Genomic DNA, 12,435 nt, shown 5'->3' with positions numbered 1-12,435 from the left:
TAAATCATTCTTATCTCAAACCAGGAGCTTTAACTTTTTTTTTTTTGTTTGCTTGTTTGTTTTTTTTAATTCTCCTCCCCATCCCCCTGGGAGGGGGGAAGGAGTGAGTAAGCGGCTGCGTGTTGCTTAGCTGCAGGCTGGGATTAGACCACAACAGGTAGAGCAACAAAATTTGTGGGTGCCTGAAGATTAATTTCTGCTTTCCAAATTACCTTAATTATCAAAAATACCTTAGGTCTAAAGCCTTAAGTCATATGGCGCGACAGAGACCTGTGCACAGGCTGTGTTCCGTCCAGAAACAGGCCAGATGAATAAGCAATGAAATAGTCACTTGCATTTGCTCCTCTGGCCACTAATGCACCGTGGGTTTATCCCCTGACAGTCACGCTGGCCCCGCGCTGCTGTCGGCCATCCGGCCCACCTGAACAAGCCCCTGCAGATCGAGCAGTGTTGGACGGTGCCCGGCCACACCGCCGGCACGCCGGAGCAGAGCGCCTTTCTGCTCTGGCACGCAGGCACCACGCACCCCTTTGCCACCCCTCAGCTGTGGGCACGAACTGCAAACCCCAAACATGCCCGGCTTAAGGCCCTGGAAGAGACAGGAGCGTGAGGGGGATCTGCACTGTGCTGCAAGCGGCACGGGGGTGTGTGCCGAGGGCCCCGTGCCAGGAGCAGTGAGGCCAAGCTGTACGCAGCGGTGACCACGTACAAGGTCGGAGGTAACCCTGTGGTTTTACCTCGGTGGGTGGAGGGATGATGGACTCTGCAGTAATAGCAAGTTGTTTTCAAACAGCATCTTTTTTGCGTCACTTCCCTAACACCAACCTGTGACAGTTTATTAAGCTGATATATGGGCCATGAAAGCCCAGCCTGCTCACTGAGGACCTCACAGAAAGCCATACAAACCATTCCTGTTTCGAACAACACAACAGCTCTTCCATCATTCCCCAGTTCACCTAAAGCCCAACGGGTGGGAGCCCCTGAGCTGCAAAGACATTTGGAAGGGTGCTGCTGCAGCGACATGGCCCCGGAGCTCGTTAGCAAACACAGCCTTGGGTTTCACCGTTGCAAAGTGCCTGCACCCAGCTGCCGCAGCCGTGAGTCCTGGAGGAGAGCTGCCATGGCTGCAAGCACGCCTGGCTCGCACCGACTGATGGCGGCTGGGAAGGTGGCACCAATTCCTCTTTTGACTGGGGGTGAAAGGCAGAGAAGGCCACTGCTCGCCTGCGTTCTCTTGTCAGAGCCAAATGTGGCTCAGGGCCTGCAGAAGTCAAAACGCTGTAAGACTGAGACTTTCTCATCCGATTGCCCCCAACCAAGCACACAGAGTGAGGAGTAAGGTACCGGTACTACTTCCACCCAGGGCCCTTTCCTCCTGCCCATTTTCCTGCCATGGCCCCCTGCAAAGTCCTGCTGCCTTCCTCACCACGACCAGCTGGGTGGACTGTCATTAGCCATGGCACAAGTGGTGGCCGCTGCAACACCCATCGGCTTGTGCTCCTCCAAAAAACAGAAAGCCAGTCTGCCATTTTAGAGTTGTGCATGAAAGCCAGGCTCTTGCAGGGGCATAGGCTTCCTTAGAGATTCTGGAGAGTTGGGGTTTTTTTTCCTGTGAAAGATGTGTGGGATGAGTCGGGAAGCACTGACTTGGCCAACTCTTGCACCAGAGGGAGTGCAGCCTTCAAAAGGAATTTAAGAGGTGAGGCTGGGCTTGCTCTGTGTGCTGTAGGATGGCCAGGGAGAAGGTGTCAGGGTGGTAGGGACACTGCTTGTGTCAGAGTAGGGCTTAATGCAAGAGAGAGGCTCCACAGCCAGAGGCCTCAGCTAATGCTTTCATGCAGGCCCTCAAGTTCCCTGGAAGATAAGCAAGGCTCAGACTTGGAATTGCATTTGAAACACAGACCTGGCTATTTTAAATTTAGATTATCTCATTTTATGCCCAGCTTTTGTGCTGACTCCTAATCTGTGCTAACACCAGTGAGACACAGAGACTTTCACCTGTCCAGCTGAGCGGTAAGCGTTAGCAGAGCCCCAGCAGTACTTCTAGTTGAAAAGCAGGGCAAATCCACCCATGCTGAGTGCTCCGCTGGTACTGTGGTTGCAGTACAGACAAACCCTGAGTAAACAGCACTTAGTATCAGCCAAGCGGCTGAGAAGAGGACTTCACAGCTCAGCTTGGTTTGGTATGCGCTGAGGTTGGCATTTTTGTAACTGTAAAAAGCTACACAACACTAGTGACTGCTTTACATTGTGTTAATCTCAAAAATGAGTCACAAATCTGTATAAATAAATCCTAGAAATTCTGATGTAAATGTACAAATATTTCTAGGAAGATCTGACAACAGTGTTGTCTAGTGGCAGTAGCCGTAAAACCAGAAAGGTTTAGATTCATGTTATCTCTAATGCACGGCTCTGATGAGGGAGATGGTGGCTGTCACAGACCACACCTCTTAGTTGATGTCCAAGACCTTAATCTTGTTAATTAAAAAAGGTCTCCAGCCTTGATGGTTGTAAAGAAAACGTATGATATGTTAACATCACCACTGTGGTAAAATCCACCTGGCAGAATAGCTGAGGAGGAAATGTCCTCATCTGCTTCAACAAGTGAAAGCTGATGTTGACTGCAAAGTTCACATGAAACCACCATTTCCAATGGCACAGCTCCATAGCTCAGAAGAGGAAAGGATGCATTACATCAGAGGTGATGTTTGCAGGGACCATTCTTAGACCAGCTGAAGTGTGTGGAAAAAAACCCATAACAATAGCTTTTCAGTCAGTATGTGTCTTCAGGAGCTCAAATAGCTTGTTTCCAAAAGCTCATCGGTTTCTCTCAGGCACAGCAGTTGGCCTGATAAAAACTAGCACCAGAATACCTTGCTTTGCCTCTATCCTCAGAGAATTGCAGATGCCAGAGGCAATGCCTATTTCTAATGTGGCCTCTACCAGTGAATGACAGGGGAGGCAGGCAGCAGGTTCTGTTGCCTTCTCTTCAAGGACAGCTTTCAGGAAAATGCTGCCTTAATAAGAGAGCACTGCCAAGGACCAATACCTAGTAGGAAAGATTTGGTATTCTCTGCAGCAACAGGAAAATTAAACTGTGTGAATGATGGCAAGACAGACCTCCAGAGTCCTGCAGACTGTCTGGATTTAACCTTGCTGCTAAACAAGAAAACATCCTGTAACGTTCCCTACCTGAAAGTCATATGCGGAATAGGGAGGCAGGTGAGGAGTGCTGTGGTAGTAGGTGTTGTAAGATGTCACCTGTGGCCTTGAGTAGTAGGACACTGAAGGGTGTGCATTTTCAACTGTACAGTTCAGCGTAGGGAGGGAAGGAGTCTGTTAAAACAAAAAGAAGAGAATCTCAGGCTACTAACCAAGTCACAGAAAGCTGATGAATGAAAGCAGAAATGATTTAAAGGAGCACTGTGTGTCTTTAGAGCTCAACTCTCTCAAATTAGCAACTGGCAATCTGGTTCCCTCTTAGGCTGCAGGTAAATCCTGAGGCCATTTAATTCCTTAGGCACATATTATTTCCTCTCAGATTCCACAGAACAAGCTAGCAATAGCCCAGTGCACCAGTACTCAAACAAAACAACTGTTCAGATTACATCTTCACAAGTAGGAGAAAGAATCCATTAATTTTGATTACTCTGTTATTCAGTGCATTTTGAGATCAGCGTATTTCAACTCCTCTTGTACTGCTCTTCACAGACACTTCTACAGGCAGTCTGGTGTGGATCAAATCTCAAAAGACCATGATGCACAGCTTGGAAGGTGTCTCCTGTTTTGTTTGGGAAGACCTTTGTGAGTCTGAAAAGAGTGCAGGAAAGTTCAGAGTTCTGAAATAAGGCACCCTTAATGGAGGGCCCAAGATTTGTTTGTAAAACTGTATTACCAGGACAACAAATGCTCTTTGCTGGGTGTCTCATTTTGTATTATTCCAAATGAGTCACAAGAGACTGAAAAAAAACCCAAATTTATCTGTTGAATGTTCAGTTCTCCTCATTGATTTGTCCTCTGCAGAACAAAACTGTATGGAAGGTAACAGGCAGCCTGATTAAGTGAGGGTATTTCAAAACTTACATTGTCAGAACAGCATTTTTTTCATTATCTGAAGCTTGCAATCTCTCACCTGATTTTTGTCCCCAGTTCACCCTCAGATTCTGCACCATGAAGAAACTAGATGGGGAGTTTAAGCCTAACATGGCTGCTTAAACAGTCTATAAAGCTCAGAACCCTACTACTGCTATAAAATCAACAATTCATGAGCAACCACCACACATTTCCTTGTAGAAGGTCAATGCTATGGAAAGGAAGATCAATTTTTAAGAAAGATCTTATTTTTATTCATCCCGGTATTGCCAATACCTCTGAGAAGGTTTCTTTTGAAAATACAGTTTCACAATTCTGTTCGTCTTTTCTAATTGTGTTCAGGTGGTGACACCAGATCAGAAAAGTGAGTAATTTCCACTTTCTCCTTACAGTTATTTCATGTCATTCTTTCCAGCCTGACTGCAGTGATGCATAGATAATTTGATTTGAAATAGCTGTTTCCATGATTATTTTTAAAAGGTAATTTGCCTGATTTGTTTGATTTAATGCACATAAAAAATTGGCACCATCTTACCATGTCTTTAAAGCCTCCAAGTATCGCTGCTGTAATGATCCCTAGGAATAGCCCCACTATGTTCAGAATCGTTGCCGACCAAAGCAAGTGGTAAAGGTGGATGATGTCCTGGCAGCTGCTGACATCAATGTATTCATAGTAGCCTCCAGAAATCTCTACTCTGCTAGATTAGAAAAGCAACAATAATGATAAAAAAGTGCACCATGCATCAAAAAACATAAGCACTTCTGCTGGACAGTAAAATGCCATCTGCAATTTAATGATAGACTAAACCTAACTACCAAGGGAATGGAGATAAAGCTTGTGGCATCTGAAATCTCCCCACATGACAAAGGCAGGAGATGGCTTGATCTGTTGTGTAAGAAACAAGTCCTGCAAGGCCTGCAAATACTCAAATGACCTTGAGTCTGAATCTGCCTCTTATTTCTATTATCTGAAATCTCCATAGGGATGCTGGAGGCTTGCCAAGGACAAACCGGTCTTGGAATTACCCAGGGAAATCAGTCTGTGCCCTGAGGGGCAGCTGCCGCTCCTCAGTGCAGCGCTGGCTGCTCCTCACAGACCCACGAGCAGCTGGGTGGGCACAGGGCAGCACAGCTGGCCTCCTGGCACCCCAGTGCTTGGCCACAAAGCACGTCCAACGCAGTGGCTCTGCTCCAGCTGCCTGCCCTTGGCAGCTCTATATGGCTTGCATGACCCCTCAGACCCTGGCAGAGAGAGGTCCTTCTGCTCACATTTTTAAGGTTTTCCACATGCAGAAAAGATGGAGAAAACTCAGTCAAATCCACTTAGGTCATTATTTTGGAAAGGAAAGAGCAGCTCCTGCAACATGTAGGCTGGAGTCTTGCAAGTAGGATTCCTCAGTAATGACTTCTCTCTGGCTGCTGCTTGGGGGAACAGGCTGGCCTTTGGTGTAGCTTACCAGATATAGTGGGCTACAGCAAATCCCCTTTCAGAAAACATATTTATTGGGGACAAAAAATACTAAGGGCTTAGGATTGACATATCTTCCAGATCACATATGGCTCAAACTGCACAAGGGCTTTGAGGAAATGGGGAAGAACAGGCTCACGTTTAATGCCAAGAAACAGGAGATCCGGGCTCAGCTCCCCAGAAGATTCTGCAAGGCCTGCAGAAACCTGTCCCTTTCACAAGAGCCACCCTCCTTCCCTCATTACTCAATTTCAGTTTCTTCTTTTTTCCGTATCTCGTTGTAACGGGCCACTGCAGGAGACATTGCAACTAGGAGACAGGGATTTCAAACAGAATTGAGGCAGAGCAAAAACACTGGTTGTAAAAACCTGTGTGTTAGCCTGCATGACCTCTGTATAACCTGAGCACATACCGTGACTGCCTTTAACAATACAACCTGTATGTGCTGTTTGCAAGAGCTCGTTCCTATGGAGATGTGTGAGAGTATAAAGCTCTCAGCGAGCTTTGGTGTACCACCGAGAACATATAAATGGGAAAGGGCTTGTCCAGTGCTGCCACAGCCACGGTTCCCAGCATCAAGAGGGATGCAAGATTGCTCTCACTTTTTCTATATTTTCCATCCTTTACATAATATGTGAGCTAACCAGCCTTAAGCGTCCATGCCTTTCTTACCGAGATCTCATAAGAACCAGCACCTCCTCAGTGCAGCACACCTGTATGGTACTAAGCAAGACTGAGATGGTAACAATTGATACCTTATGTCAGAGAGGTGAAAATGGGTCAGAGGCAGCCTGACTGGGAAAAAAACCCAAACAAACAACAAAAAAACAAACCAAAACAAACAAACAAAAAAACCCAACAAACAAAAAAAAAACAACCAACCCTGAAAAGTTGCAAGTTTTTTTGTTCCACTCTCTGTGTATCGCTGAGGGATTATGTTCTGTAAACTGTCAAAGGAAAGTGTGAGCTTCACCCTTCTGCAGTGGCTTCCACAGAAACAAAGTCCTACAGAGACCAGGGATTACTCTTCCCAGCATGCAGAACCACCCTCTCCCAACAGCAGCTTTTGATCTTCCTCTACCACAATCAATGGTTTAAGTGGGGGCCAGCCCAACTAAGTACTGTGAGAAATGCCAAGCCCTAGGCTTGAGCCAGCACTAAAAAAATCAATTTATTAATTGCTTGCTTGCACACATTAGACACTCCAAGTGATATAAGCAGCACATGCTGTAAATTAAGTTGTCTTAGGCACAGGAGCCAGATCTAATGATGGTGTGATCACTATGCAGTGGTTCTTGATTGGTAACCACCCTTCTGACTCATCTTTGCACAGTGCTGGTACACTTTCCAACCTCTTCTGACCATGAAAGATATCCACTGTGCAGAGAGGATACTGATTTATGAACACTCAGGTGGCACCAGCTTGCAAACTTTCCTCCCTGTTAGCAGGGTGGGGAATGAAACAGTGACAAGGTGAGGAAGAGCAGTGTCCCAGTTTTTACATCTTCAGTCTTCTAAAACAAAATAAACCCCCACAAAAAAGCAGTGCCAACAGAGAAGGAAGGTGTTAGGACAAGGCACACTCAACAGCAGAAAAACTGGGGAAGGCACCAAGCATGGAAGTAATGGAAACTCCCACCCTCTTCATTTTTCCAGCTGGGCTGGCCCAGAGCACACTCAGCCATAGCTAGGATGGCTTCAGTGTACTTCATACACACCTTTACTTGGTTATCTTTTACCTGGGAGTCCTTATGGCTAACAACCACAGCTTAAGTTCCCTTCCCACAACAGCTGTCATGAACCAATATTTTGCTCCTGCCCTATCCTGGCCCTTCAGACACCTGCAAACCAGCATGACCACTGCTCGCCTTTCTCACAGCCAGGAATGGTATTTTTAGCTTACTCACTTTCCACAGTTGTACAGGTCACAACAGAAGCAGGTGTTGGTTTTTATTTTTGGCGTGCAGGGTGCACGGCGCTGTGGGTGACAGATTGCCTGTGTGAATACAGAAAAAATGCATAAGGACATAATCACTAAACACTGTTTCTGCTGCTATTTGGCCTGCTCTACATGTAGATTTTGCACTGATCTCCAGATTAGCCCCAGGAAGATTTTTCTTTCCTTATCTTGCAGCACAGCTCCTAAAAAATACACAGTTATACTGGAATGAAGACACACTAGATTAGAACAAACCAGTGTTTCCTTTCACCATGGGGAAGTCAGAGATAAGCATATGCTTGCATAGGAAGGGGGTTGTGCAACTCTTACAAGGAGACAAGATCTTGCTGAACTAACACTTCTCACCACACAGCAACTCAGAGCAAAGAGTAGTCAATAGGATGAGAAAAATAGAGCAAGATTCCCGTATTGACGAATAACTGACTAAAGTGGTTAATTGTCTACCTGTGGGTAGTAACACCCAATCTCACATGGACAGTCTTTGGGCTGAAAAGAGAATGGACCCCCACAATGCCACTGGGTAGTACTTTGCACCTCAAGCAGGCATTTTAATTTGGAACAGAGTGGTTATTCAAAACTACTTGGGAACTTGTGAGGAAATCTCAGAGAGACTCTCAGTGCACAGGAAAGGCAGCCAAATATGTCCACACATACTATCAGGATGTGGTAGGAATATGTTTCCCCAACAGGCTTCTCTTTGGAGAAGACAATAGACAGCACAGGTGCAGAGGCTGGCATGTGTTTCTTGTATCCACAGAAATTACTGCTGTCTGAACTCTTAACCCACCACCCTGCTTCAGCTGCACATTCATTACAGGAGATTAGAAAAACTGGTGTATTTTCCTATCCCCCCATCCTGTCCTCTCCACCTGTTCCTTCACTCATGTGGCAGTACCAAGCATGGAGGAATCCAGTCCCCAAGTCCTCCCGGCATCCCACTCCCACCCCAGGCACAGCCTCCCACCCTCTCCTTGCTTCGCAGACCTCCAGGACACTGGAGCAGCAGCTTGGCAGCAGGTTTCTCCACCTGCACCATGAAGCCAGCCCCTTCATGGAGACAGCACAGCTGAACCTGCTCTCACCTCTGGTGGGGTCGTACTCTTGGAGTAGTACTGACATCGCCCGGCGTACAGTGGCCTCAGATCCTGCCGACAAAAAAGCACGGGGCTTAGCACTGCAGCGAAATCAAAATCAGCTAGCTGGTCTGGGGAAGGGGGCCAGGCCTTAGGGAGGCCTTGCTCTCACATCAGCACCTCAACACAGTAACTGTTCTGCAACACCCCCACCCACAGCAGCCCCTCATGATGTTTAACCCTGGTGCTGGGAGGCACGTATTTGTTGCAGCTAGCACAGGAAGAACAGGCTCTTAAGCCAGGTTTGTTTGGGTGAGGGCAGCCACCCTGAAGTGAATGGTTCATTCTTCATCCCCACAGACACATTCCAGGGTTGCCTGACGTATTTCCAAGGGTTCTTCATTCTGAATCATAACAATTTCTCATTAAATTGTTGGCAAATTTGTCTTTTGGGGCTCTTGAGTGACTTGTGGGAAAACTCTGGAGGATTACCAAAGGCTCAGCCTGCAAACATGCATTAATGCCTCACTTTGGGACAGCCTCGTCCCCGGGGCAAAACCTCAGAGCAATGCTGTATGTGTGTCCACATCACTGAGCCTTTCCCAGGAGCAGCTGGACTTGCTCTCTGATTCAAAACTCGGGGTGGCAGGGCAGCAGCTGGCGACAGGGGGAACGCTATGTGCTACAGTGGCAGGAGCACGTCTCCAGCAAGATGGTGACATTTTTGGACTGTTAGGGGGTAAAGCAAGGCCAAAAGCGTGTCCGTTGATCAAGAGGCAGAAACCAGAGCCCTCACTATCCCAACTGCTCAGCTCTGGCTGCCTCAGATAAGCAGACATCCCCAGGGCCAGACAGGAGGAGGTGCCAGCTCATGCCATCACCCAATCCATGAAGTCAGCATCTAAAAATCCCGGAGCAAGTCTACAAGGCTCAGACCCACACGGCCAGGATCAGGAGTCGAAGGGGCTTCACCTTTTTATCAAAGCTAATGCTTCACATGCCCTCGCAAGGGGGGTCAGAGATGGCCAAGACTTGCTGGTTGCATCCAGACAGACAGAGACCTATCACGCAGCTGAGGAGAGCTGCCTTTTGCTCTGCCAGCAGATCCTGCCATCCAGCCGTCGTTCTACCTTTGGAACGCTCAGAGGCAGGAAAGGGGAGCCGGCTTTACCACAAGACTAACAAGCCAGATGATGCAGGGAGTTTCCACTTCATGGGTAATTCTGACCTTCTGAAATTCCTTTCCATTCTGATCACAAATAAACCCCAAATCTGTTGGTTTTTTTTTTTTTTTTTTTTTTTAAATCTCATTTTGCCCAAAATTTTAAAAAAAGTAATCAAACTGCAGATTTGCAGGAAAAAAATCCATTTGCAGTTATAAATTTCAATCAGAAAGTTGAAATGAAATTGTGTTTTTTCATTTCTATACTAATAACTGAAGCTTTTGCATATCCCACCGTACTAGCGATCAGTCATGACAGCAGTAGCTTGAATTTTTTTAAGTCATCAAATGGAAACTGAGAACCTACTGCAAGAACTTCCTGTTTGTACTGTAACACTTTAATGAGCTTCGTATCAAATTGCTTCATTCTACTACAACATCCAGCCGTTCAATCAGCATTAAGAACTACTCCTGCTAACTTTTAAAATACAATAGATGTTACGTATCATATATTGTCCCTTAGCAATAGCTGTAATTCACATTACATCTTATAGTTTTGAGACTCAGTAAATGCATAAAGGATACACAAAAAAACTAAAGTGAAGTTTTAAGATCTTAATGCTTGCTGCTAATTTAAAAATATTTTTAAAAAACTGATACATTTACCTAAGGTTTGATTTAAAACAGCATTCAGCACATGACATATATTTACAGGTTTTGATGAGGCCTCATGTGGGATTATAGTCACCATCACTTGTTTTCCTAGAGTAAAAGCCTTGCGGGACCTGTGTTTTCCTGGAAGCACTTACTATGTGTCTGGCAGCAAAGACACCGTCTACTATGGCACAGCAGAATGCAGCAATGACACCAAAGCTGATGAAGACAATCGATGCAACCAGCTGAGAAAGGAAAACAAAGCAAAGTATCATCTGCCTCTCCACAACCAAGCGTTTAGTGCCCTCCCCACAAGGATACCTAAACCATAGTCAATAAGCCGTCAAGCAATCAATGACCCAAATGTTTGCCCAGGCTGCACAGACAGGTCTCATTGAAGGCAATGGGATGTGCATCACTCTGCTCCTGCAAGGCAGCAGGAGTAGCAGCGTTGTGCCAGACCAGTTCTCTGGGGACTTGATATTGTAATGCAAGTTTTTCCATGACTCCAAAGCGCTAAACTTAGGCTGAGGATACACCTCTTCTTCTGGCTGCTGTTGTCCTTAACTATTCCTTGGAGCAAAAGGACGGGATTTCTTCTCTCCCCATCCTGGAGCGCTGTGGGGAGCTGCTGCTGTGAACACTTCCCAGGCTGTAAGGACACAGGAGACTGCTGTATGCGAACCTCTCTGGTGAGACTGTGCCTTCAGGAAACAACACTCTCATGCAGGTGTAAGCACAGAGCCATGAGACCAGAAGACAGGTGACCAGCCTAGGCCATGGGTGTTGTACACCTTCACAGCAGCCTGGCTGGGCTCCTCGGTGCCAGGTTGTGGCTAGCACAGCCCCTGGGGCCTCCCCCTGCCTTGAGGGAGCTGCAAGGAGAGAGATCTCCACCTTCAGCTCAAGGAGGGAAGAGTCAGACAGGTCTGATCCTCTTTCACTGGCCCCATCCTGCCCATTCTTAATACTGGGGTGAAAGCATTCAGAAGGTAAACCAGAAATACTCAAACCCCAACCCAGGCATGAGCGACAGTTTCTACTCCCACTATGCCACTTTAAACACCACCTCTGCCGAAGTGCCAGTGCTCAGCTGGGGGAAATATGCATGAGTTTTGACACGACCCCTCTCCTTGCTCCGGAGCAGCAGCTCAGCCGCTGCCAGTGGGCTCCAGACCAGCTCATCACACACAGAGCTCCCGGTACCAATCCCAATCCCCCTCGCCAAGGCACATCAGGGATAATGACAGGGCTGTGAAGAGAGGGCAAGCGCAGCATTCAAACAGACAGGTTCACAAAGACGTAGCTTGAAGAACAGCAGTATATCCATTTAAAGAACTGAAAGCTTTAGTGGGTTTTTCCCTTGTGGTTTTCCACTCCAGGGATCACAGCCTTCAAGTGTCAGTCGCTGACAGCTGTTAAAAACTGCTTCTCCACAAGTGTAAATGTGACTCCGGTCATCAGGAGCTTTGAGCAATAGTAAAAACCACTAATAACACAAATACAGAAATAACAGTTAACTTGGCCAGCACTGACAGATATCTGGGGTCTCCTAGCGCAGGGATGTTTTTTTTAAAGCTCCAGGTGCTAAGTTTGCTCAAAAACCTTGGTTCCTGCCACTGCACGAGGATCCAGTTCTCAGAAAGTCAAGCCACGCCCCTTGACAAACACAAGCCAGAAGGATCCTATAGGTATTTTTAAAGTATCTCAGGATTTTTAGGTTAATCAGACTGTTTTCACCTAAACCTCCCTCAGTGAAAACAGGCCTCCCTCCAGCAACATCCACGTGCAGACCAGGTCAGTTTGAGTAATGACTGTAGATGCAGGAGGGCTCACTTGGGACCATGGAAATGATCCCTGTACAATTGCTTACTTCAGTTAGCTTCAGAATGAGAGAAAATAAAATGGTTTTCTAGATGAGGAAAGTATTCAAGATATACACTGCCCTACCACAAATAAGAACTGCAGCAGTAGATAGAGCAGACTGCAAAATTAACTCAGTAACCATACACACAAGTCACAGTCA

At 46.6% G+C, this 12,435-nt stretch overlaps 1 protein-coding gene across 3 annotated transcripts in view; it reads right to left on the bottom strand.

Annotated features, from left to right (window-relative positions):
- Positions 1 to 12,435, bottom strand: part of TMEM255A (transmembrane protein 255A) — a 32,299-nt gene that overhangs the window by 6,704 nt on the left and 13,160 nt on the right. The window contains exons 4-8 of one of the 3 annotated variants that reach the window (XM_042807425.1): positions 10,565 to 10,654; positions 8,603 to 8,665; positions 7,468 to 7,556; positions 4,628 to 4,787; positions 3,193 to 3,336 (exon numbers count right to left, since the gene is read on the bottom strand). In XM_042807425.1, the coding sequence (XP_042663359.1) occupies positions 3,193 to 3,336; positions 4,628 to 4,787; positions 7,468 to 7,556; positions 8,603 to 8,665; positions 10,565 to 10,654 (546 nt within the window). Of the gene's footprint in view, positions 1 to 3,192; positions 3,337 to 4,627; positions 4,791 to 7,467; positions 7,557 to 8,602; positions 8,666 to 10,564; positions 10,655 to 12,435 lie in introns of all 3 variants that reach the window. The other 2 variants (XM_042807424.1, XM_042807426.1) reach the window with 2 other exon arrangements.

This window comes from Tyto alba, unplaced genomic scaffold (assembly GCF_018691265.1).
Source record: "Tyto alba isolate M040663 unplaced genomic scaffold, T.alba_DEE_v4.0 Super-Scaffold_5, whole genome shotgun sequence".
NCBI lineage: Eukaryota > Metazoa > Chordata > Aves > Strigiformes > Tytonidae > Tyto > Tyto alba.
This window is presented reverse-complemented; position numbering and strand designations above follow the sequence as displayed.